The 27375-nt window shown below is 43.3% G+C and overlaps 1 protein-coding gene across 1 annotated transcript; it reads left to right on the top strand.

Moving 5' to 3' along the window:
• The first annotated feature begins 237 nt into the window (after positions 1–237).
• LOC141139878 (receptor-transporting protein 3-like) lies at positions 238–18029 on the top strand. Its single transcript, XM_073626427.1, has 3 exons — positions 238–393; positions 4692–4867; positions 14509–18029. The coding sequence occupies exons 2-3, from the start codon at positions 4722–4724 to the stop codon at positions 15050–15052; spliced, it is 690 nt and encodes a 229-aa protein (XP_073482528.1). The 5' UTR covers positions 238–393; positions 4692–4721; the 3' UTR covers positions 15053–18029.
• The last annotated feature ends 9346 nt before the right edge of the window (positions 18030–27375 follow it).

Raw genomic sequence — 27375 nt, 5'->3', positions numbered from 1 at the left:
TGAATTGCTTGTTGCAGGTTCTATATTCAATCTTTAAAACAGCGAGGAATCGTTTTCACTTTTACTGTAACAATTACCTGCATGTGATTTTAACGTTACATTTACAGTATACAGCTTGATGTATCCTATAATTATGTTTATCTTGGTCAGCATTCCTGCTATATAAGTGCTGGAAGATTGGAATCAATTTACAGCCAACAGTCAGATGAGGTCTGGCACAAAAGTAGGAAAGTGAGAGATGCTTTAGTTTCGTTTCTCAGACTCATGCTGATAATCCCATGGGTGGAGAAGAGGGAATGATGAAACAAGAATCTATAAAAGCAGAATAAAGGATCTATGTGATTATTAGAGAGCAGCTGGACTGTGTATGAGCAGATTCTGAACACTAAGAAGGTAATATTGTATAATAGATTATTAACACACTTGTATATTGAGGTCTGACGGTTTTAACTAAATATGATTTTACTCTGTATTTATTGTAGTAGTAGCGCTATTCCTAATGTATGTTGTAACATGGACATCAATGGTGACATGTATACGTGAAATCATACATATTTGTACAGATTACTATTTTTTCGAAATTATTGTATACAGAATAACCTTTATATGTTTTTAGAATCAAATGTGTTGCTGAATTATTTGCTGCAGGTACCATATCCAGCATTTAAAAGAAAAACTCAGCAAAGATTCATTTTAGCTTTATTGTAATAATTACCTGAATTTAAATGTAATTTTATTTTCACTGTTTAGTTTCTTGATGTGTCCCATAGTAATGATTGGATATTATATACAGGTTTGTAGATTCTCCCTGTAGGAGTGATCATCATTTTTGCTACATAAATGATGAAAGACCAAAACCAATTTACTAGCACAGAGATGATGTTATTTTTGGTTGAGCACCTACAGCTGCCTGAACATACATGAAACACCCTCTAATCTAATATAGCCAGCGCCAATATTTGTGAGAAACTCATTTCTAGGGTAAAGCACACAAAGGGCAAAATTAGATCCAAAATATCTGATGAGCACCTTGAGAATTCATTGAGACCAACCAGATATTGATGCGTTCATTTATCAAAAACAGCGTCAAATATCGTACTCGTTTTATGTTGCCCTCCTTTACTTTTATAAAAATGATTACCAAAAAATGAAGTTTTATTACTCAGATAGGTACATTATCTATATCAGTGATCATTAAAGCGGAGGTCTGCCCACCCCATGAAAAGTGAAAAGTCAGCAGCTACAAATACTGTAGCTGCTGACTTCTAATATATGGACACTTACCTGTCCAGGGAGCCAGCGATGTCGGCACCGCAGCTGATCTTCGGATCGGCTATCTAGTGCAGGCGCTACCATTGCTGGTAAGGGAACCTGGCAGTGAAGCCTTTCAGCTTCACAGCCGGTTCCCTACTGCCCATGCACGAAGTGTGCTGTGCTTTCTAATTGGCCCGTGGCGGAGAAAGGGGGCCGAGCTTCGCCGCGGCATCATCTCTGGAAGTGGGGAAAGGGGACCTGTCAAAAACAGGTCCCTGCTCCCCCCTCCCCCCTGGAAGGTGCCAAATGTGGCACCAGAGGGGGGGGAGGAAGAGACGAATCAGCGGAAGTTCCACTTTTGGGTGGAACTCCGCTTTAACTTACTCATCAGCTATCCTAAAGCTCTGCTGACTTTCCAATGTTCTGAATCGTGGGCGGAATTGCCGCAATTTGAAATAGCGGAAAATCGCGGGACGGACGTGCGTTCCCTGTGACTTCCAATGGCACCCCAATCGCGACGCATTTTTACTGTGATTTGGCAGGTGACAATCGTGGTAAAATTGCACAAACAGAATTGCGGAACTCTTGTCGCCCAAAAGAAGCTCTTGTACAGGTGTCCAGCGATTCTGTTTGCAGGATTGGAGTGCCATTGGAAGTCACAGGGAATGCACAGGCGTCCTGCGATTTGCCTCTATTTCAAATTGTAGGTGGAATCACGGCAATTCCGCCCGCGATTCAGAACATGGAAATGTGAATGGAGCCTTATTGTTAGGCTGGGTTCACATATATAAGGGCCGGTTTCTGTGCAGAGTCCGGTGCAGTTTCCATTCAGCCGTTCAGGTGCGAATTTGACACTTAAATCGCATCTGAACCGGACTGAAAAATGCACAGGACTCTTTTAATTCGCACCGCAACCATCCCACATATATGTGAACCGGCTCCATTAAAAGCCCGTCTGGTTCACGTTATTGGAATTGGATGCAGTTTAAAACGCATCAGATTCGCATATATGTGAACCAAGTCTTAGTGTATTTAATGTGTGGCCCAAGACAAATCCTCTTCTTCTAATGCGACCCTGGAAGGTCAAAATGTTGGACAACTCTGCTTTCATTCATTTGCCTTTATTGGCAAATCCCTGGCTTTTCTGCCAAAGCAATTACATTTGTGGATACCTCTAGGTACCTGTTCTTTCTATCTGCAGCATTTTTCTTTTAAAAAGACAGTGTCATATAGAAATATTTTCTTTTACTAAATCCCTCACCCCCTGTGCTCAGGCAGCCTGGGCTTATACTCACCTTCCTTTCCGATGCAGTGATCTTACCTCTGACATAATTGCAGCAGACTCCTCTTCATGCTGCAGTAGCACAACGTGGCCTGTTTTTGTCCTATGGGGAAAGCCATACTCTGAGAGACCGCTGGAAGCCACCATAGGTATGGCTACCCATAGAAATGAATGTGCCTGTCCCACTCATGAGAAGGATGAAGAGGAGCGGGCCAGGTCTATGTCAGAGGTAAGATTGCTGGATCAGGACTTCAGACAAGTAAAAGCACAAGCTGCCAAGGAACACATGAATGTTATCACCCTTTTATACAGACATATACAATTTGTGACTAAAGTGCATTCAAAATTATTTCTTTTAATGAAGTTGCACCACCAGACACTGCTGGACCTTACAATAGGAAAGTATTTGCCATGAGGCTCTCACAGTCCACTGGCTCTTTAAAGGAAAAAAGTAAAATTATTAATTAAAACGTAACTTTACCCATAATAGTATGATAATAATTACAATTCTTTAACAAAAGAACATACATTCCACATACAACACAATTCAACAATTACGCTACTAAAATTAGTGTGTGCTGTAAATTGCATCCTGTATTGCTCCTGTTTCTTCATGTATATGCGCACTCTATGGTGCAGTTAGGAGTAAATCGTGTATAAGTGCATGATAATAATAAATAACACTAAGTAGCATCAAAGCTAAATCCCAAAAAACAGCTAAGTAGCTTTGATGCTACTTAGTGTTATTTATTATTATCATGCACTTATACACGATTTACTCCTAACTGCACCATAGAGTGCGCATATACACGTTAGGTCGTGCAGTATCAGTTCAGTCACTGTTTTTTTTCTTATTATATAATTTTAATCTGTGTCACTACAGGGTAGCGCCATATCCCCATTTCTCTTTCTTACACTTAATTAGGTCCCAGTGGGAACTAATTTAGGGAGGCTGCAACCCTTTAACCTGCTAAGCGCGGACCTTTAATCTAATTGACCATTTCGTTGAAGCCCAGAGCAGTCACTTTCTTATTCGAAACTCTCCCCCTCTCCTTGGTCTCAAAAACCATATGTCACTTTCTTCAATTAAAATATGTACATTTCCAGTCTTGATTGTATGCAGGGTGGATTTGATTTAAATCAAATCGATTTAAATCACTAGTAAAAAAAGGCTTGATTTAAATCAACTTGGTTTAAATCATAATTTTTAAAGAGCCAATGTCATCTCTGTCCAGCGGTGGCTCCTCTTCTGACCCGCTGTTGGCTCACCGACAGTCCCATTTACTTTAATGGGACGGCTGGTGATGTGGCAGTGACATAACAAGGTAAAGGACGTGGCAGCAGTAGGTGAGTGGATGCCCACTAACAGGCGCTGCCATGATAGATCTCAAATTACCGGTGCTTTTTAAATGTAAGGACTTATTCTTGCTGATAGTTAGAATCTTTAATATTTACAAACAAAATGAAGGTCTCCTATTTAGAATAATAAGCTGTCAGGTAGTAAAACGGCGATATCAGAACTGATATAATCATAGAGTTTGTAATGTACATAGATTTGCAAAACAATGGGATAAAGGAATATTCCTAAACTTTGGTTTATCTCATGGTTACTGTGAAATTGTGTGAATGCATCAATGCAGTGCATGTTATCTCAGCTTGCAGAGCTTGGATTCATTGAATGAGTTTACCAAATATGTAAATATTGCAGAATATACAGCTTAATGCTACATAGCTAAGTTCCATTTCATGCTGAATAAACTAAATTATTATTCTATCTTAAATAGAAAACTATCTTTAGATATATTTTTACTCCAAAGGCATTCTATAAAAAAAATTGATCAAAAACAAAAAATCAAATTTAAATAAATTAAAAAAAAAATCAGATTCAAAACCAAAAAATCTGATTTAAAAAAAAAAATCATTGATTTCTATCCACCCTGATTGTATTATGTCTTGGCTTAGATAGGCCCCTTTCACACGGGGCGTGATCTGTGTTTTTTTTTTGGGGGGGGGGAGTGGAGTGGAGCTCCACTTTAAGTTCCACTTTAAAAGGATTTTAAAAATAGTTACAAAAGTAGAAGCCTATTAAAAGTCTAAAAGCTATTACTCTTTTTACCAAGGAATTATTGGTTGTTTTTATGCTGTCTTATTGCAGGAACACTACAAGTGCAAAAAATAACACTGAATGAAAATGAACGAGTTTATGTGGAAAGAAGAATTTTCCAACAAGATTGAGGAATTGGAAGTTCCAGGTAACTGGGATCTCCATGTTGATATGAACCTTGTGAAGCAGAAAACAGGACTGATTTATACACAGCAAACCTTTGGCAGGTATGTACATTTTGGTAAACCTTTATAATGATATGATATCACTTATATAACAAACAAATTAATATCTTAAACCATACTTAAAAACAAAAACATAAAATATTGCAGCTTACTAATCTTTAGATATGACTGCATTAGTTTTCTTTCCTATCCTTTTTTCCCTTTTGACCTGGTAATTCTGCCACTTCTCATCTTTATCTGTGGATAGGGAAGTGTTAGATGTCCTAGCAGATTTAGATGGACTTAACTAACAAATTAAAACTGAATTTCAGCTAACACTTTTTAAAAACTTCAGCCCCGGAAGAATTTACCCCCTTCCTGACCAGAGCACTTTTTGCAATTCGGCAATGCGTCGTTTTAACTGACAATTGCGCGGTCGTGCGATGTTGCACCCAAACAAAATTGATGTCCTTTTTTCCCACAAATAGAGCTTTCTTTTGGTGGTATTTGATCACCTTTTTATTTTTTGCGCTATAAACAAAAGAAGAGTGACAATTTTGAAAAAAAAACAATATTTTTTACTTTTTGCTATAATAAATATCCCCAAAAATATATAACAAAACTAATTTTTTCCTCAGTTTAGGCCAATATGAATTCTTCTACATATTTTTGGTAAAAAAAAAAATGCAATAAGCGTATATTGATTGGTTTGCGCAAAAGTTATAGTGTCTACAAAATAGGGGATATTTTTATGGCATTTTTATTATTATTTTTTTTTTTACTAGTAATGGCGGCGATCTGAGATTTTTATCGTGACTGTGACATTATGGCGGACACATCGGACACTTTTGATGCTATTTTGGGACCACTGTCATTTATACAGCGATCAGTGCTATAAAAATGCACTGATTACTGAGACACTGACAGGGAAGGGGTTAACCACTAGGGGGCGAGGAAGGGGTTAAGTGTGTCCTAGGGAGTGATTCTAACTGTGGGGGGGGGCTGGGCTACGAGTGACACGACAGAGATCACTTCTCCCGATGACAGGGAGCAGTAGATCACTGTCCTGTCACTAGGCAGAACAGGGAAATGCCTTGTTTACATAGACATCTCCCCGTTCTGCAGCCCTGTGACATGATCACGGGACACCGGCAGACATCGAGTCCGCAGATCCCGTGGGCACGGTCACGGAGCTCGCGGCAGGGGCACACACCCCCTGCACGGCGGCAAATTCAAAGGGACGTACAGGTACGTCCCTTTGCGCAGACGTGCCATTCTGCCGACGTAAATCTACAGGCGGCGGTCAGCAAGTGGTTAGGCAGTTACAGTAACAGTTGGGATAAATATTTTTCATAAATGAATAAAAGCCGACCATTGTAAGCATTTGTCAGAAGTAAATAGTTTGTCTGAACCCTCTAACTGCCACTTTTGCTGAACAGTTTGGTCTGTTAAAGGAAGTTGAAAAATAACAGACTTACCCTTCACATATGTGCGATGCGGGAACCAGCGCAATTCCAGCTAAGGTTCCCGCATCGCTCCTCTCCCGCAAGCAGTTCACACTGCCTTCTGCGAACCGCTGCGGGTGTCAATACATTGTTAATGACACCCCCAGATCGGTTCACAGATTGCAGTGCGAACTGTGAACTCGCACAGGAATCGGATCGCATAGGTGAGAACACCCATGCAATCCGATTCTAGTGCAGGGAAAGTCCCTGCACTATTTTCTGTATGAATTCAATGTGAGTTCAGCCATACAACTGTATGGCTGAACTTGCTTTGCTCAGAGATCGCATGTGATTGGTACCTGTGGTGTGGGTGTGAATCATATGCGATCTTTGAGATCGCACTAGTGTGAACCCAAGCTTAACCACTTGATGGCCGCCGCACGACTATATACGTCCACAGAGTGGCATGGGCAGGCAAAAGGAAATACATATACGTCCTTGCCTTCCCGCGGGTGGGGGGTCGGATCGGACCCCCCCCCCGTTGCCAGCGGCGGTCGCCTTTGGTCTGGCAGCGATCAGAGATGAGGGGGAGGCTATCCGATCGTGGCCCCCCCCTCGCGATCGCTCCCAGCCAATGAGATTCTTCCCCTGCCTCTGTGTAGTACACAGAGGCAGGGGATGTGATGTCATCTCTCCTCAGCTCGGCAGTTTCCGTTCCGGCGCCGAGGAGAGAAGACTGAAATGTGAGTGCACCAAACACACACACACAGTAGAACATGCCAGGCACACATTACACCCCCCTTTACCCCCTGACCCCCCCGATCACCCCCCGATCACCCCTCCCCCCCCCCCCGTCACACTGACACCAAGCAGTTTTTTTTTTTTTTTTGATTACTGCATGGTGTCAGTTTGTGACAGTTAGTGTGTTAGGGCAGTGAGTGTTAGCCCCTTTAGGTCCAGGGTACCCCCTTAACCCCCCCTAATAAAGTTTTAACCCCTTGATCACCCCCTGTCGCCAGTGTCGCTAAGCGATCATTTTTCTGATCGCTGTATTAGTGTCACTGGTGACGCTAGTTAGGAACGTAAATATTTAAGTTCGCTGTCAGCGTTTTATAGCGACAGGGACCCCCATATACTATCTAATAAATGTTTTAACCTCTTGATTGCCCCCTAGTTAACCCTTTCACCACTGATCACCGTATAACTGTTACAGGTGACGCTGGTTAGTTCGTTTATTTTTTTATAGTGTCAGGGCACCCGCCGTTTATTACCGAATAAAGGTTTAGCCCCCTGATCGCCCGGCGGTGATATGCGTCGCCCCAGGCAGCGTCAGATTAGCGCCAGTACCGCTAACACCCACGCACGCAGCATACGCCTCCCTTAGTGGTAAAGTATCTGAACGGATCAATATCTGATCCGATCAGATCTATACTAGCGTCCCCAGCAGTTTAGGGTTCCCAAAAACGCAGCGTTAGCGGGATCAGCCCAGATACCTGCTAGCACCTGCGTTTTGCCCCTCCGCCCGGCCCAGCCCACCCAATTGCAGTATTGATCGATCACTGTCACTTACAAAACACTAAACGCATAACTGCAGCGTTCGCAGAGTCAGGCCTGATCCCTGCGATCGCTAACAGTTTTTTTTGGTAGCATTTTGGTGAACTGGGAAGCACCAGCTCCTGGCAGCGTCAGGTTAGCGCCAGTACCGCTAACACCCACGCACGCACCATACACCTCCCTTAGTGGTATAGTATCTGATCGGATCAATATCTGATCCGATCAGATCTTATACTAGCGCTCCCAGCAGTTTAGGGTACCCAAAAACAGCTCAGTGTTAGTGGGATCAGCCCAGATACCTGCTAGCACCTGCGTTTTTGCCCCTCCGCCCAGCCCACCCAAGTGCAGTATCGATCAATCACTGTCACTTACAAAACACTAAACGCATAACTGCAGCGTTCGCAGAGTCAGGCCTGATCCCTGCGATCTCTAACAGTTTTTTTGGTAGCGTTTTGGTGTGAGAACTGGCAAGGCACCAGCCCCAGGCAGCGTCAGGTTAGCGCCAGTACCGCTAACATCCACGTATGCAGCATACGCCTCCCTTAGTGGTGTATAGTATCTGAACGGATCAATATCTGATCCGACTCAGATCTATACTAGCGTCCCCAGCAGTTTAGGGTTCCCAAAAACGCAGTGTTAGCGGGATCAGCCCAGATACCTGCGTTTTGCCCCTCCGCACGGCCCCGCCCAGCCCACCCAAGTGCAGTATCGATCGATCACTGTCACTTACAAAACACTAAACGCATAACTGCAGCGTTTGCAGAGTCAGGCCTGATCCCTGCGATCGCTAACAGTTTTTTTGGTAGCGTTTTGGTGAACTGGCAAGCACCAAGCCCCAGGCAGCGTCAGGTTAGCGCCAGTACCGCTAACACCCACGCACGCAGCATACGCCTCCCTTAGTGGTATAGTATCTGAACGGATCAATATCTGATCCGATCAGATCTATACTAGCGTCCCCAGCAGTTTAGGGGTTCCCAAAAAACGCAGTGTTAGGGGGATCAGCCCAGCATACCCTGCGTTTTGCCCCTCCGCACGGCCCAGCCCAGCCCACCCAAGTGCAGTATCGATCGATCACTGTTACTTACAAAACACTAACGCATAACTGCAGCGTTCGCAGGCCTGATCCTGCGATCGCTAACAGTTTTTTTTTTGGTAGCGTTTTGGTGAACTGGCAAGCACCAGCGGCCTAGTACACCGCCTAGTACACCCCGGTCGTAGTCAAACCAGCACTGCAGTAACACTTGGTGACGTGGCGAGTCCCATAAGTGCAGTTCAAGCTGGTGAGGTGGCAAGCACAAGTAGTGTCCCGCTGCCACCAAGAAGAAGACAAACAGGCCCGTTGTGCCCATCATGCCCTTCCTGCTGCATTCGCCAATCCTAATTGGGAACCCACCACTTCTGCAGCGCCCGTACTTCCCCCATTCACATCCCCAACCAAATGCAGTCGGCTGCATGAGAGGCATTTTCTTTATGTCCTCCCGAGTACCCCTACCCAGCGAATCCCCCCAAAAAAGATGTTGTGTCTGCAGCAAGCGCGGATATAGGCGTGACACCCGCTATTATTGTCCCTCCTGTCCTGACAATCCTGGTCTTTGCATTGGTGAATGTTTTGAACGCTACCATACACTAGTTGAGTATTAGCGTAGGGTACAGCATTGCACCTGAACCTGAAACCGGTTACAGTTAGAACCGTAGTACAGTTAGAAAGTGTAAAAAAAAAAAAGAAAAAAAATATATAAATAAAAAAAAAATAGTTGTCGTTTTATTGTTCTCTCTCTCTCTATTCTCTCTATATTTTTCTGCTCTTTTTTACTGTATTCTATTCTGCAATGTTTTATTGTTATTATGTTTTATCATGTTTGCTTTTCAGGTATGCAATTTTTTATACTTTACCGTTTACTGTGTTTTATTGTTAACCATTTTTTTGTCTTCAGGTACGCCATTCACGACTTTGAGTGGTTATACCAGAATGATGCCTGCAGGTTTAGGTATCATCTTGGTATCATTCTTTTCAGCCAGCGGTCGGCTTTCATGTAAAAGCAATCCTAGCGGCTAATTAGCCTCTAGACTGCTTTTACAAGCAGTGGGAGGGAATGCCCCCCCCACCGTCTTCCGTGTTTTTCTCTGGCTCTCCTGTCTCAACAGGGAACCTGAGAATGCAGCCGGTGATTCAGCCAGCTGACCATAGAGCTGATCAGAGACCAGAGTGGCTCCAAACATCTCTATGGCCTAAGAAACCAGAAGCTACGAGCATTTCATGACTTAGATTTCGCCGGATGTAAACAGTGCCATTGGGAAATTGGGAAAGCATTTTATCACACCGATCTTGGTGTGGTCAGATGCTTTGAGGGCAGAGAAGAGATCTAGGGTCTAATAGACCCCAATTTTTTCAAAAAAGAGTACCTGTCACTACCTATTGCTATCATAGGGGATATTTACATTCCCTGAGATAACAATAAAAATGATTAAAAAAAAAATGAAAGGAACAGTTTAAAAATTAAGATAAAAAAGCAAAAAAATAATAAAGAAAAAAAAAAAAAAAAGCACCCCTGTCCCCCCCCCCCCCTGCTCTCGCGCAAAGGCGAACGCAAGCGTCGGTCTGGCGTCAAATGTAAACAGCAATTGCACCATGCATGTGAGGTGTCACCGCAAACGTCAGATCGAGGGCAGTAATTTTAGCAGTAGACCTCCTCTGTAAATCTAAAGTGGTAACCTGTAAAGGCTTTTAAAGGCTTTTAAAAATGTATTTAGTTTGTCGCCACTGCACGTTTGTGCGCAATTTTAAAGCATGTCATGTTTGGTATCCATGTACTCGGCCTATGGGCAATATAGAGTGTTTTAGTGCATTAAAATTTAAAAAAGTGTGTTTTTTCCCCAAAAAATGCGTTTGAAAAATCACTGCACAAATACTGTGAAAAAAAAAATGAAACACCCACCATTTTAATCTGTAGGGCATTTGCTTTAAAAAATATATAATGTTTGGGGGTTCAAAGTAATTTTCTTGCAAAAAAAAAATAATTTTTTCATGTAAACAAAAAGTGTCAGAAAGGGCTTTGTCTTCAAGTGGTTAGAAGAGTGGGTGATGTGTGACATAAGCTTCTAAATGTTGTGCATAAAATGCCAGGACCGTTCAAACCCCCCCCCAAATGACCCCATTTTGGAAAGTAGACACCCCAAGCTATTTTCTGAGAGTCATGTCGAGTCCATGGAATATTTTATATTGTGACACAAGTTGCGGGAAAGAGACACTTTTTTTTTTTTTTGCACAAAGTTGTCACTAAATGATATATTGCTCAAGCATGCCATGGGAATATGTGAAATTACACCCCAAAATACATTCTGTTGCTTCTCCTGAGTACGGGAATACCACATGTGTGAGACTTTTTGTGAGCCTAGCCGCGTACGGGACCCCGAAAACCAAGCACCGCCTTCAGGCTTTCTAAGGGCGTAAATTTTTGATTTCACTCTTCACTGCCTATCACAGTTTTAGAGGCCATGGAATGCCCAGGTGGCACAACCCCCCCCCCCCATGACCCAATTTTGGAAAGTAGACAACCCAAGCTATTTGCTGAGAGGTATAGTGAGTATTTTGCAGACCTCACTTTTTGTCACAAAGTTTTGAAAATTGAAAAAAGAAAAAAAAAATGTTTTTTCTTGTCTTTCTTCATTTTCAAAAACAAATGAGAGCTGCAAAATACTCACCATGCCTCTCAGAAAATATGGGGTAATTTGGGGGGGTTTTGTGCCACCTGGGCATTCCATGGCCTCCGAAACTGTGATAGGCAGTGAAGAGTGAAATCAAAAATTTACACCCTTAGAAATCCTGAAGGCGGTGATTGGTTTTCGGGGCCCCGTACGCAGCTAGGCTCCTAAAAAGTCCCACACATGTGGTATCCCCATACTCAGGAGAAGCAGCTAAATGTATTTTGGGGTGCAATTCCACATATGCCCATGGCCTGTGTGAGCAATATATCATTTAGTGACAACTTTGTGCAAAAAAAAATTTGGCACTTTCCCGCAACTTGTGTCAAAATATAAAATATTCCATGGACTCAACATGCCTCTCAGCAAATAGCTTGGGGTGTCTACTTTCCAAAATGGGGTCTTTGGGGGGGGGGGGGGTTGTGCCATCTGGGCATTTTATGGCCTTCAAAACTGTGATAGGTAGTGAGGAGTGAAATCAAAAATTTACGCCCTTAGAAATCCTGAAGGCGGTGATTGGTTTTCGGGGCCCAGTATGCGGCTAGGCTCCCAAAAAGTCCCACACATGTGGTATCCCCATACTCAGGAGAAGCAGCTGAATGTATTTTGGGGTGCAATTCCACATATGCCCATGGCCTGTGTGAGCAATATATCATTTAGTGACAACTTTTTGTAAATATTTTTTTTTTTGTCATTATTCAATCACTTGGGACAAAAAAATAAATATTCAATGGGTTCAACATGCCTCTCAGCAATTTCCTTGGGGTGTCTACTTTCCAAAATGGGGTCATTGGGGGGGGGGGGGTTTGTACTGCCATTTTAGCACCTCAAGAAATGACATAGGCAGTCATAAACTAAAAGCTGTGTAAATTCCAGAAAATGTACCCTAGTTTGTAGACGCTATAACTTTTGCGCAAACCAATAAATATACGCTTATTGACATTTTTTTTACCAAAGACATGTGGCCGAATACATTTTGGCCTAAATGTATGACTAAAATTGAGTTTATTGGATTTTTTTTATAACAAACAGTAGAAAATATCATTTTTTTCAAAATTTTCGGTCTTTTTCCATTTATAGCGCAAAAAATAAAAATGGCAGAGGTGATCAAATACCATCAAAAGAAAGCTCTATTTGTGGGAAGAAAAGGACGCAAATTTCGTTTGGGTACAGCATTGCATGACCGCGCAATTAGCAGTTAAAGTGACGCAATGCCAAATTGGAAAAAGTCCTCTGGTCCTTAGGCAGCATAATGGTCTGAGGCTGAAGTGGTTAATGGTCGTAGCAACAGGTGAAAGTAAAGCCTAAGAAAGGAAATGAATGCAGTCACCACTTCTAAAGCTGCATACACACTATACAATTTTCTGTAGATTTTTTCCTTCAGACTTACCAAAACCATATAATATGAGGTCAAACCTTAAGAGTTTCAATTTGTATGCAATCAGGCAGGCCCTTACACTACATGGTTTCGGTATATCAGAAAATAAAAGTTGTATAGTGTGTATGGGGTCCAAGAATTGGTAAGCTTTAACAAAATAAATGTTTGTTTTGGGTTTTATTACTTCTTTTGCTAGGGTTGCCAACCTCCAGAGCCAATTTTTTGACTGAAAAGCACAAAAAATTTACTGACAGAGCCACATTCTTGCTGACAGTTCAAAAAGTTAGCCAGAATGACCGTTTTCAATGCAAATTACAATAATTAAGCTACAAACATGTAGCTAGTGTAATTAGCAATGTTCTTAAAGTTGTTGTAAACCGCTGGGTGCCTTTTTTTTCTAAGCTGCAAGGTAAAGCCATAATGTAATGCATCGCATACTAGCACATTATGTGAAACTTACCTGAAAACGAAGCCTCGCTGGAGGCCACTTCTATCTTCATTCGTCTTCCTTTCGGGTCCACAGACCCCAGCTGTGTGACTGGCTGGAGCCATGATGGCTACACTCCCACACATGCGCAGGGGAGCTGACATTTACGGCACCGGATTCTGAAGGGACGGCCTGGGAGTTTGTTCCTTCAGAGCGCATGAGCCAATGATGTCATCAGCTTCATATATAGTAAAAATCTCCTAAACAGCGCACGTTTAGGAGATATTTACAGTACCTATAAGTAAAAGCGTTATTATAGGCTTACCTATAGGTACAAGTAAAAAGATTGAAGTTTGCAACCAATTTAAGGGATAACAACAGACATAAAACATATTTCTCCTTGTCAATGAAGGTCAGGTTAACATAATACAGCAAAGAGTTCCCTATTACATCAGAGTCTGCAGGTTTCCCCTTTACAGTGCAAGGGGGAAGTCTGCAGACCCTGATGTGACCCATCATTCATAAGCGACACTTGAGGACCCGCTAAACAAAAAACATTTTGCTTTCCACTCAGAGTCGCTGCTAATTATTTTTCCTCAGTCGTCAGCAGAATGTAAACAAAGGAGCAGGGTATCAAAGGTCACGTCATTGACCAAACATAGATATGACCATATTTGGTCAATGATGATACTCAGGACCCCCGTGACATCTCTAGCCAAATATGGTCATTGCCAATGTTTGGTCAATGATGTCAACTGGAATACCCCCATCTCTTTCTTTACATTTAGCGGTGGGGCCCTTAGTTGCAGGCATGTCACACTCAGCTGAATCCTGAATCAAGAAGTCAACGATTATGGATCGTTCAGTGATAAGAACTAGCAGGATAGTTGATGCTTTTTTTACAGTACTAATCCTGCTATGAATCTGCCAATACTGAGTAGCCTCATTCACAGCTCCTATGAGATTTTATAGATGGCCTAATACAGATTAAGTAGTAACATTAGAATTCATAACCATACCAAAGTTGTACATATTTAAGAAGCTGAACATCATATTTTTACTGATTGAACAGATGCAGACTATTGCAAAACAGTCTGTTGATTACTACTGGTGCTCCTTATAAACTATTTATTGTTTAACCCCTGTATTACATAGAGAGCTCCAGTTGTGACCTATTGTATTTTTCTTCTCACTTCAGCTTCCGTTGTTCACGTTGTGCACGCAGCTGGAACTCATCAAAAGTATCTGTATTGTTCAATATAAATCTAAACAAACGTCTGAGACATGGAACTGTAAAAATGAGAATTTTCAAGCAGGGTTGTGAACGTTGCGCCCGTCCCGAGGAAATGATCCCAACGATGACATCTGACAACATTGAAAGAGTTGTTTGTAATTTAGTCCATAAAATCCGAAGAAAGTTCTATGAGGTGAATGATCAATATCAAGATCAGAAGCCAAAAATCTATGGCCCCTTGGAAGGTTTACATAACAAAGAGCGGTGTGAGGCATGCAGAGATGGTTTATGCGAACAACAGATGCTGCTTGGGGAATACGAACTAAATGGGAAGCAGAGAGAATATGAACAAAATAGGGATCAGAGAGTATATGTACAAAATAGGGAGCAGAGAGAATATGTACAAAATAGGGAGCAGAGAGAATCAGCTGCACCTGCTGCTTTGACTGTCATGAGCCTGGTCACAGGTGTAGCATCGATAGCACTAATGTATTTTGCAAATAAATGATTATTTTGAGAAAAAAAATCAGTCTTGTACAGACATAGGTACACGGGCATGTGAAACATAAAGTGTATTTATAGCCAAATTTTTCTGTTTCATATGAGATAGGGAAGGGTTAAAACCCTACTAGGTATTTTTTTTGCTGAATGTTTACCATTGGGGAAATTGCCCTTTACTTCCTGTGCCAGAAACACAACAGGAAGTTAGTGGATATCTCCCAAAGTGAGGGGAATTCCCTTCTTAGGCTGGATTCACACCTATGCAGTTTTAGTGCTTTTTGCATTTTGCAGATTTTCCACTACAGAACATGTTCCATAGGAAACCATGTTAAATGGACTGTAGTGCAAATCTGCAAAATGCAAAAAGCACTAAAACTGCATAGGTGTGAATCCAGCCTTAGACCATTGTCCCTGGAGCAAGTGTCCCTATTTGAAGATTTCTCCTCACTTCTTGATCTCAGGACAATTCATGCACAAAGGGCATCTGTTGAGCCCCTCTGAATGCCTTTTTTCTTGGCAGTAGTAAAAGCTGCTTAAAAACGTGCCTAAAGTCGCGTATAGCACAATCCTTTAGGTGTGCTAAGTGTTTGAGCATAAGGCCGGGTTCACACCAGTCCGGTGCAAATTCCAGCTACATTTTCTCTGCGAAGAGAAAAAGCAGCTGTTCAGCGGTGTCTCTCCGTTCGATCTGTGGATCAGCTGAGCAGGGAGAGGGGGGAGAGGGTGGAGGTGTAGTGAGGAGAAGGAGAGAATGCCTGTTTACAACAGAATGCATCTGCGAATCAGATGCGTACCCATAGAAGATAATGGGCTTGTAATTCGCACCGCAATGCCCAAAAAACGCACACGTTTTTGGGCAATGCGCAGTGCGAATGCAATGCACATATGTGAACCAGATGCATTCAAATGAAGGTATTTTAAAATGTCCTGCGAATTGGATGCAGTGTAATCCGCATCTAATTCGCATAGGTGTGAACGGGGCCTTAATGAATTCCATTTGCCAGAATAATCATTTTTTAGGGCCATTGGAATGCCTTAATGCTCAAACATGCCCAAATGTGTGTGTAATATGTTTACAGACATTTAGATGTGTTGTGCATTTTTTTCAGCCCTTCAGCTCCTCTCCTGAACACGCGTCTGGTGCTTTTTTTTTCAGCCTGTAAACACTCCTCTTCTTATATGCTTATAAAATGTGTGCATTGGACACATAGGATAACATAGAGGTGCTTTTATGGGCTGAAAAAACAAAACGCCAAACGCCTTTAAAAGTGGTGTTTTCCAAGCCCAGTGTGCATGAGGTCTAAAAGTTTGGATGTAACTTTTTTCTTGGTCACCAGTACAAATAGAATTGTGAATCTCCTCAATGGGGGCCTTCAGACAGAAAAACAGAAGCCTTTCCCACTCTATTTAAAATTACAGAAGGTTTGGTATAGAGATACACTTAATATTAAAGGGGTTGTAAAGGTTTTTTTTTTTAAATAACAAACATGTCATACTTACCTCCTCTGTGCAAGGGTTTTGCACAGAGTGGCCCTGATCCTCCTCTTCTGGGGTCCCTCCGCAGCGTTCCTGGTTCCTCCTCTTCTCGAGTGCCCCGATGGAGAAGCGTTTTCCATAGGGGCACTCATGTGGGCGCCGCTCCTGAGTCCTGCTGCTGCGTCCATTGACACAGATAGCAGGACTTGGTCCCACGCACCGACTCCCACTTCATTGGATTTGGTTGACAGTCGCAGGAGCCAATGGCCAATGGGTTTGGCCTTCTGGATGGTTTTGGAAAGTAGAGAGCTGGGAGAGTCAAATCTACAGAATTTATATTTATATGGTCCTAGCATATCCCTGAGGGAAGGTGCCCAGTAGGTGGCTGAGAGGGAGCATAAATAGATTGAGGCCTGAAGCAGAGGGGTTCTTGTCTGTTCTGGGCAGTCCAGCTGTGCTTCTTCATTTCCTCAATGAGGTCCCAGCTGTGCTAGCTGAGGGGCCTATTCTACTGAACTTTGCAGGAGCTACATGAGGTATTTCCTTTCGGGATCTGGTCTGAAGAGTTCACAAGAGAAATGATTGGCTGATATTGGAAGGAAACATCCAAACATTCAGGGACATTTGTGAGTGTAGATCAATCTGTAAGATTCCAGTGACTGTGTGCTGCTGCTATCCCTCATGCATCAGAGTCAACCTGTACCTAAAAGTGGACATTGTGTAAAGTGTCCCTGTGTAGCTCAGCCCATTATTACTGCTGGAAGGACTGTGCGGAAGACAGGTGTCCTCTAGTTTACGTTACTGGAGTACTGGTTATCCTGCACCCATCCAAGTTCAAGTTTTCAATAAGGCATCAAAAAAGGATACCCCTAGACTAATCATTAAGCCAGAAGAGTGACTGAGACTGTGTGCCTGCCCGCTAGTGCACTTATTGAACAAAGAACCTTGGGACCATTTAGCAGGCTATTTAGAGGGTGAGCACAACATGAGGCTCGTGCATCACATAGTAACTAGATTTGGTACTTGTTTAGACTGTCATACAGGAGCCTTTAGGCTCGGTTCACACTAGTGCGACTTGTCAAGCGACACAAAGTCGCATGACAAGTCAAACCTCATTTGTTTCAATGGCACCCGTTCCAACCTATGCAACTAGTTGCAGCGTCTTCTTAAAAAAAAGTTTCTGGCGCTACTTTATTGCAACATTCCTGCGACTTTAGTGCCATAGAGTATAATAAGTCGCATGAAAGGCACACTGGAATTAGCGCGACTTCAGAGTCACTCCAGTGTGAACTGAACTTTAGGTGTAAAATCATAAGTGCTGATATAAGAAAACATCTGAATATCTGAGGGTACAAACAAGTTTGCAAAATCCTCTCCATTCTATGTAGCTGATCTGGGAATTTTGTTTAATTCTAAATGTATATTTTAAATATTGTACTGTGTGCATGTTATGTAAATCAATTTGGCACTGTACATCAAATACCATCAATAAATGTTTTTTTCCTATGCTTATGTATGTCCTTGTTTACTAAATATGTATAAAAGTAGTACCTGTGAGAGTATACCTCTATAGAATTCAGATTCTATGTTTTGCAGAGTTCACTTTTTATATTCCTTCAATCCTCGTTTTCAAACCCTTTCGCTGCCAGAGCCGTTTTTTGCACACATGTTTAAAAAATCATTTTAGGCCTGAAGATTACACAAAACCCCAAACATTATATATTTTCTGAAAGCAGAAACCCTAGAGAATAAAATAGCGGTAGTTCCAATTTTTTATGTCACACGATATTACCGCAAAGGTCTAGGAAACGCAATATTTCAGTAAAAGACACACTAACATGAATTTTAGGGCAAACAAACGCAATACATTACCCACAATTTTGGTAAAATATAAAATACGAGGATACGCCGAGTAGTTTTTTTTTAAAGTTGGCAGCTACAAATACTGCAACTGCGGACTTTTAAAATAAGGACACTTACCTGTCCCTTACCCTCGGCCCTCGGATGCTGCCGCCGCCATCTTCTGTAAGGGAATCAGGAAGTGAAGCCTTGCGCGAGTCGTGCTGCATAATCCGAATGGTCCCTGTTGTCTTCTCGGACCCGTGTGCCTCCCAGAAGACAGCGGGGGGGGGGGGGGGAGAGTGTATAATACAGGTATTTGCACCCCCTCCCCCCTGAAAGGTGCCAAATGTGACACCGGAGGGGGGGAGGGTTCCGAAAAGTTCAATTTTTGGGTGGAAATCCGCTTTAACTTTTTTTTTTTCATCAAATGTGATGATTTTTTGGTGACAGGTTCTCTTTATTGAGATATGCAGGGTCTAAAATACCCTGCATGTCTCCCCTGCATTCCACTGAATGTTTTGCAATGCAGATCGCATTGCAAAACATCCTTTCTCTGCAAAACTAGCCGGGGACACCGAGAACATGACCCGGAAGTGACGGCAGAGATGTCGCTTTCCGGTTCACTGCAAGAAGGGGAGGAGAGTGGCCGTGTATCCGCTCTTCTCCTTCACCTCCTTCCCCTCTACTCGCTGTCACCCGCCATGACTGCCCCGGGCCTGCGGATGGGCAAGCGGAGCCCGGTAAGCATGGCGGGAGCGCGCGAGCGGGGGGGTGTCGTTACCGGAGGTGTGTGAGAGCGATTGGGCGGCAGAGGTGCCGTCCGAATGCTCTCACCTGAAAGGCAGGAGTCTGCCTGTCAGATTCACACACAATCCCGGTGTCTGCAGCCACCGGATTGTGTGCAATACCCCCCGCCGTTAGGTCCGTACGACGCATGGACCTGGCGGCGAAAAGGTTAAAATCTTCACATGGCAAGCACTGTTCCACATTTCAGACAGTGTTAAACATATTCAGCTTTAAAAGTAAAGACATGTCCTAACTAGGGATGAGCCAAGCATACCTGGGTGAACATCACCGATATTTAAACCAGTGTTTCTCAAATCATTTTCAGTCAGAGAACCCTTTAGAATTGTGCACAATCCCGTGGCACACCAGTCTGTTGGCTCATTCACACCAGGAGGTGCATCTGATCACACAGTTTTTTTGCAAATTCCCATATGTAATGTTTTTAATGTGCTGCTCTATGCATGTGAAACACGCAAAAAGATGCCGACATGATTTTTAAAATTGTGCCACACAAAAAACGCATGGTACTGCATTTTAGCAGGCGTGATTGTTCACACATTTGCTAGATGTGTGGGGTGCCATTAAGAATTAATGGCACTTAGCCCAGGTTCACACTGCTACAGGATGGAAATCGTGCGAGTTCAACTGAACTCACACGATTTCATACCCGCATGTCAGTCCGACTTCGGGGGCGATTTCAGAGATATCTGTGTGGGTTCCTGCACTTATGTCTATTAAAATCGCACCCAAAGTCCCAGAAGTAGTACAGAAACTATTTTGGGAATCGGTGCGATGCCGCAAAGTCGGCATCCCACTGGTTCGGACGGTGCTATTGCCGGCAATATCCGCAGATTTGGCATGCAATTTGACATGCAAATTGCATGCCAAATCGCACCAATGTGGACCTAGGCTTACACGTGTCTGCAAAAGGCAGCACATTTTTTCTGCAGTGCAGGAAAACATGCAATTTTGCATGTGTTACTAGCACTGCACCTGGTTTGAATAATCCATAAACTGTATTCTAGGAGGCGAGTGCAGTGGTCTGTAGGTTGTAATACCTCTCAAATTCCCCCCAATTTCCATCCTATCCATAGGCGTGCGCACGGGGTGTGCCGGGTGTGCCTGGGCACACCCTAATCACCCTGTGCTGTCTCCAGAGATTTGGCCTAAAATGCTGCATCCAAGAGAGTGTGTGGTCCGTGCTGCCTGTGAAACAGTTTCACAGGCAGCAGATCGTGAGAATTGCCAGAGCTGTTCAGTGTATGAAACTGTCAAATAATGACACTGCATGCAGGGAGAGACACCAGCTGTCAAAATGTCGGGGTGATGTCGGGGGTGGGCGGGACCGAACGGCCATCAAACACCAGCCAATGGGATGGGATCTGGGCGGGCCGCTACATTTATCACATCACAACTCAGCCGCGATGTCGGGGGTGGGCGGGATCAAGCGCCAACACCAGCCAATGATTGGGCTGCTTCAGAGAGGGGGCGGAGCCAGAGAAATGTAGCGGCCCGCCCAGACCAATCCTATTGGCTGGTGTTTGGTAACTGTTCAGTCCAGCCCACCACCGACATCACCGCTGACTTTTAACAGCTGGTCTCTCTCCCTGCATGCAGTGTCATTATCTGACAGTTTCATACACTGAACAGCTCTGGCAATTCTCAGGATCTCCTGAATGTGAAACTCCCCCTCTCCCCCATCTAGGCAACCCAATTCTGCCAATCAGTGCCAACCAATGCTGCCTATCAGTGCCAACCAGTACTGCCTATCCGTGCCAGTGCTGCTTATCAGTGCCAACCAATTCTGCCTATCAGTGTCAACCAGTGCAAACCAATGCTGCCTATCAGTGCCAACCAATGCTGCCTATCAGTGCCAACCAATGCTACCCATCCGTGCCAGTGCTGCTTATCAGTGCCAACCAATGCTGCCTATCCGTGCCAGTGCTGCTTATCAGTGCCAACCAATTCTGCCTATCAGTGCCAACCAATGCTGCCTATCAGTGCCAACCAATGCTGCCTATCAGTGCCAACCAATGCTGCCAATCAATGCCAACCAATTCTGCCTATCAGTGCCCGCAGTACTGCCTATCCATGCCAGTGCTGCTTATCAGTGCCAACCAATTCTGCCTATCAGTGCCAACCATTGCAAACCAGTGCTGCCTATCAGTGCAAACCAGTGCTGCCTATCAGTGCCAACCAATGCTGCCTATCAGTGCCAGTGCTGCCAATCAGTGCCAACCAATGCTGCCTATCAATGCCAACCAGTACTGCCTATCAGTGCCAGTACTGCTTATCAGTGCCAACCAATTCTGCCTATCAGTGCCAACCAGTGCAAACCAGTGCTGCCTATCAGTGCCAGACAATGATGCCTATCAGTGAGAGTGCTGCTTATCAGTGCCAACCAATGCTGCCTATCAGTGCCAGTGCTGTTTATCAGTGCCAACCAATGCTGCCTATCAGTGCCAACCAGTACTGCCTATCCGTGCCAGTGCTGCTTATCAGTGCCAACCAATTCTGCCTATCAGTGCCAACCAGTGCAAACCAGTGCTGCCTATCAGAGCCAGCCAATGATGCCTATCAGTGCCAGCGCTGCTTATCAGTGCCAACCAATGCTGCCTATCAGTGCCAGTGCTGTTTATCAGTGCCAACCAATGCTGCCTATCAGTGCCAACCAGTACTGCCTATCCGTGCCAGTGCTGCTTATCAGTGCCAACCAATTCTGCCTATCAGTGCCAACCATTGCAAACCAGTGCTGCCTATCAGTGCAAACCAGTGCTGCCTATCAGTGCCAACCAATGATGCCTATCAGTGCCAGTGCTGCTTATCAGTGCCAACCAATGCTGCCTATCAGTGCCAGTGCTGCTTATCAGTGCCAACCAATGCTGCCTATCAGTGCCAACCAGTACTGCCTATCCATGCCAGTGTTGCTTATCAGTGCTAACCAATTCTGCCTATCAGTGCCAACCAGTGCTGCCTATCAGTGCAAACCAGTGCTGCCTATCAGTGCCAACCAATGCTGTCAATCAGTGCCAACCAATGCTGCCCATAAGTGCTGCCAATCAGTGCCCATCAGTGCTGCATATCAGTGCCCATCAGTGCTTCCTATCAGTGCCCACCAGTGCTGGCAATTAGTGCCCATCAGTGCTGCCTATCAGTGCCCATCAGTGCTGCCAGTCAGTGCCCAATCAGTGCTGCCTATCAGTGCCAATCAGTGTCCATAAGTGCTGCCAATCAGTGCTGCCAATCAGAGCCTATCAGTGCCCATAAGTGCTACCAATAAGAGCCCAACAGTGAAGCATATCAGTGCCCATCAGTGCCACCTATCAGTGCCAATCAGTGCTGCCTATCAGTGCCACCTATCAGTGCACATTAGTGCTACCAATTAGTGCCCATCAATGCTGCCAGTCAGTGCTGCCCATCAGTGCAGCCCATTAGTGCCCATCAGTGCTGCCTTAGCAGGGATGGTGGAAACCCCTCTACAGATAATTGCAATACAAATTACCTTCAAGTACAACAAATTTTTAGTTGGGAGGTTCACACCATTATAGCACTTTGGAATTTTTATTTTTTAGAGTGTTACACTTAATTGTATACGTTTTAGTTACAGTTATAATGTGAATTCTTGCACTTGCGGTTAATTTCCCACCACCCCTGCTAAGTCCATGTTTTTATGGACATTGCTTTGTGCACTGGTGCGCAGTCATGTTGGAACAGGAGGGGGCCATCCCCAAACTGTTCCCACAAAATTGGGAGCATGAAATTGTCCAAAATGTCTTGGTATGCTGATGTCTTAAGAGTTCCCTTCACTGGAACTAAGGGGCCAAGCCCAACCCCTGAAAAACAACCCCACATCATAATCCCCCCTCCACCAAATGATTTGGACTAGTGCACAAAGCAAGGTCCATAAAGACATGGATGAGCGAGTTTGGGGTGGAGGAACTTGACTGACCTGCATAGAGTCCTGACCTCAACCCGATAGAACACCTTTGGGATGAATTATAGTGGAGACTGCAAGCCAGGGCTTCTCATCCAACATCAGCGCCTGACCTCACAAATGCCCTTCTGGAAGAATGGTCAAACATCCCCATAGACAACCTCCTAAACCTTGTGGATGGCCTTCCCAGAAGAGTTGAAACTTTTATAGATGCAAAGGGTGGGCCAACTCAATATTGAACCCTACAGACTAAGACTGAGATGGCATTAAAGTTCATGTGCGTGTAAAGGCAGGCATCCCAATACTTCTGACAATATATATATATGTATGTGTGCTTGAACTTTCGGGTGCACACCCTAATGCAATAGGCTGCGCACGCCTATGATCCTATCACACCCCCCCACTCCCAAGTCCCCCCATCTAGCACAAACTCCCCTCATAGCACATGCCCACAAACCCCCCTTCTAGCATAACTCTCCCCCAATCCCCCCTCCTAGCCCAACTCTCCCCCACTCCCAAATGGTCCTCCTAGCACAACTCCCCCCCCCCCCACATTCTCCCTCATAGCACAAATCCTCCCCCCAGCACCAGTGGCAGCTGGTGCTCAATTTTTTTTGGGGGGTGCAAACAAAGTTAAAAATACTGAAAAAAAGACATGAATTGCAGCCTCACTGTGCCATCAATTGCAGCAACTGTGCCCATAAAATGCAGCCACTGTGTCCATAAAATGTGGCCACTGTGCCCCATCAAATGCAGCCACTGTGCCCCATCAAATGCAGCCACTGTGCCCATTATATGCAGTCACTGTGCCCATCATATGCAGCCTCTGTGCCCTTCATATGCAGCCTCTGTGCCCATCATATGCAGCCTCTGTGACCCCCCAGCTCGACATCTGACCGGCACACACGGGTCATATGATGGTGACGGCGGTGAGCTCCCGTGTCCTCCTCCATGGTTCTCTGTCCTCCCGTGTGCGTCTTCTTCCGTTCTAATCAGGGTGCCTTCAGCCAATCAGGTGATGGGTAGTAGATCCGCGCCTCCTGGTTGGCTGAGAGGCGGTTCAGTGTTAGAAAAGCAAATATTAATTTGCTTTGTTAACACACCTGGGTGGTCTGCAAGCGCAATGCTCTGTGCTCGCAGTCCACCTTTTTTGAAGCCTATTAGAGCCTATGGCTCTAATCTGGTGCTTCAAAAAACACCCCCGCCGCTAGAATTCAGGTGCCCAGTGTCTGAAACGAGGCCGGGCGCCTGAATAGGGGGTGGCTACAGCGGCCATGGATAGATCTATGCAATGCATGAATCTATCCATTCTACACAGAAGGGGTGGTTTGACAGAGGGGGCGGCGCCCGTGTGCCCTTAAATGGACACACCGCCACTGCCTAGCACAATATTTGTGCTGGAGTAGTGACAGCAGTAGAGCTCCTCTCCCTCCTGTCTGCAAACAGAAGTTAACAAAGGATTGCACTCAAATACGACTGTACAGAGTGTAATTACCATCTCCCACCCACAATTTCTGCTGCCAGGACAGGAGCAGTGTGGGGAGAAGATAGGTGGTGGCATACCTCCCAACTTTTAAACTTACGAATGAGGGACACTTGAGGAAGAAAGTAACCTTGCACAGCCCGCCATGGCAAATGTGGGTGTGGTCAAACTTCTGACAGTGGGAGAAGCTTAAGGGGCGTCATTAAACAAAACTCGGGCTTCCTTGTACCTATAAAATATGCTTTTATTATTGTTCCGCAAGCAAGAGTCTCATGGATACATACAAACCCCAGCACATTCATTTAAAAAAAAAAGGATAAAGGCATGCAGGGTTTGGAGTACATTATGTACAGAGTGTAGGTTTGTAGAATGAGCTATATACAGAGTAGGGATGAGCTTCGAGTTCGAGTCGAACCCATGTTCGACTCGAACATCATCTGTTCAACTGTTCGACGAATTGCAAACGTTATGGGCCGTTCGCGCCAAATTCTTCGCAGTGCATTGCTGGCTGATGATTGGCCAAGCATGCACTATGACCCGCATGCTTGGCCAATCACAGCGCCGTCTGTACAGAGAGCCGTAATTGGCCAAAGCCAGGGTGGCTTTGGCCAATTATGGCTCAGGGGGTTAAGTACACGCCCCACACTATAAAAAGGCCGCCTGTGTGGGGCATGAATTTCCTACACACAAAGTTTGAGATCAGGATATCAAATTTTCCAACAACAAAATCCGATCGTGTAAATTTCGATCGTGTGTACACAAATCCGATGCACAAAGTGCCACGCATGCTCAGAATAAATTAAGAGATGAAAGCTATTGGCTACTGCCCCGTTTATAGTCCCGACGTACGTGTTTTACGTCACTGCGTTCAGAACGAACGTATTTCCCGACAACTTGTGCGACCGTGTGTATGCAAGACAAGTTTGAGCCAACATCCGTCAGAAAAAATCTGATGGATTTTGTTGTCGGAATGTCCGATCAATGTCCGATCATGTGTACAGGGCATAAGTGTACTGTGTCCTTTGCACAGAGTGCACGTAAAGCTACCTGAAGACAATTGCTGTTATTCTGATCCTATTAATACCACAGGCAGGCAGTGTAAAAATCGAGTTATTACTGTATTAATAACTATATTTCAAAAATTCATATTGATGAGAAAAGTTCCAAGAAAAATCTGTTAAGTTCTCGTGTAAAACCTCCAAAATTGATTTAATGATCAATTAGCAAAATGTTACAAAAACAATGTCAAAATGTAGAATACAAAAATAGATTATTCTTAAAATAAAGTGTAAATCAGATATGTCTGTGTGTATATCTTGAGATCTGTGTGTGTGTCTTGATGAAGAGCTGCAGTGCATCTGTCTTCTCCCCACAGCCTGTCTGTACTCCTACAATTAACCCCCCCCCCTTTTTCCATATAGGCTGGCTTAAAAAAGGTTCGTTATAGTCCCATAGAAAAGACCGGGAAATTTGAATTTCTCCTTCCAACATTCCTAAGGGTGGGGCTATGAACTATGTGAGAAAAGCTATTTAAGAATCATTTAACTTACAATATATACATTTCCTTTAAACATATAAAATCTTACATATCAGTATACATATATGTAAAATGCAGTGTTCTTATTAATACCCTAATCAAGAAATATAGTAATGTAAAGAAACAGCTTATATTCTTAACTTTGTGTCTTTGGAAAGATTGTAACTTTATCTCTTACGATGGGGGAAGTGAAATGGTCTACACTAAATTGCATCCATATGTGAGTTGAATCTCTCCCAAGAAATGCATACTAAGCCTATACCAGCATAAACTTTCATGAGTATAAAAACCTATATAACTTCACCTTTTCCATACACAGAAGATATATATATTTATATATATATTTATATATATAATTCAATTATCACAAGAACTCAACCATTCATAAATTCTGATATTCTAACATTTCCCTCTCAAAATGATTGATTAACCAATCTTATCATTTTAAATCTAAATAAATCTGAATCTAACTCTAAATCCATTTATACCTCAAACGCATCACATCCGTATTCATTCATCCTCAAAGATTTTAAGATAATTGATTTAAATATATATTTTCAAATTTGATTCTGTATAAGGAAAAGTGAATTCATAACACTTCATCTTCATATACCATAAAAAATATTTTCACCCTTATTATTTCCTTTTTCTTTTACCAAATAAATCAATCCCCTTAATTTCATGATTCATAAATGTAACATTGTTGTACAATACTTTGAAATATAGATATCACTTCAGAAATTTGTTTCATATTTTCCCTCCAAATTGTGTTTAACATAAATCTATAATCCATAAAACCTTTCTAATAACCTTGTCAAAATTAAACATAAAATATGTTCTTAACTTCAATTTGTTCATATGAGTGAGATGATTTCAAAACTAAATACATATTACAATGTAAGGTTAATCCTATCTTGTTTATGTACCTTTAAGAAAAATGTACTCTGTCTTAATTAACACCAGATGTTCCCTCTAACTAGAATGACTCTATTGTAGGGATGTTTAACCCTTTCAACTCTGAAAATACACTATGAGTGTAAAAAATGATGTGTAAAAAATATCTCATCTTGATATAATAAACATGTCCTGTCACATAAAAATTATATATAAAAACTGAAATATATATGATGGATAAATTATTCCATCAGTAGTCAAAAAAAATCAAAAGTCCATTGTTTTTAGAATGTCCTCTCTTATCAGAGGTTCTCGAGAATTTTTTCTTCTTCTTCTTCTTCCTGTACTCTGTAAAGTTGGAAAAACTTTATTGAACAT

This window comes from Aquarana catesbeiana, linkage group LG04, assembly GCF_042186555.1.
Source record: "Aquarana catesbeiana isolate 2022-GZ linkage group LG04, ASM4218655v1, whole genome shotgun sequence".
Classification (NCBI taxonomy): Eukaryota; Metazoa; Chordata; class Amphibia; order Anura; family Ranidae; genus Aquarana; species Aquarana catesbeiana.
The sequence above is the reverse complement of the archived record's forward strand: the minus strand, read 5'-3'. Positions and strand labels throughout refer to the sequence as shown.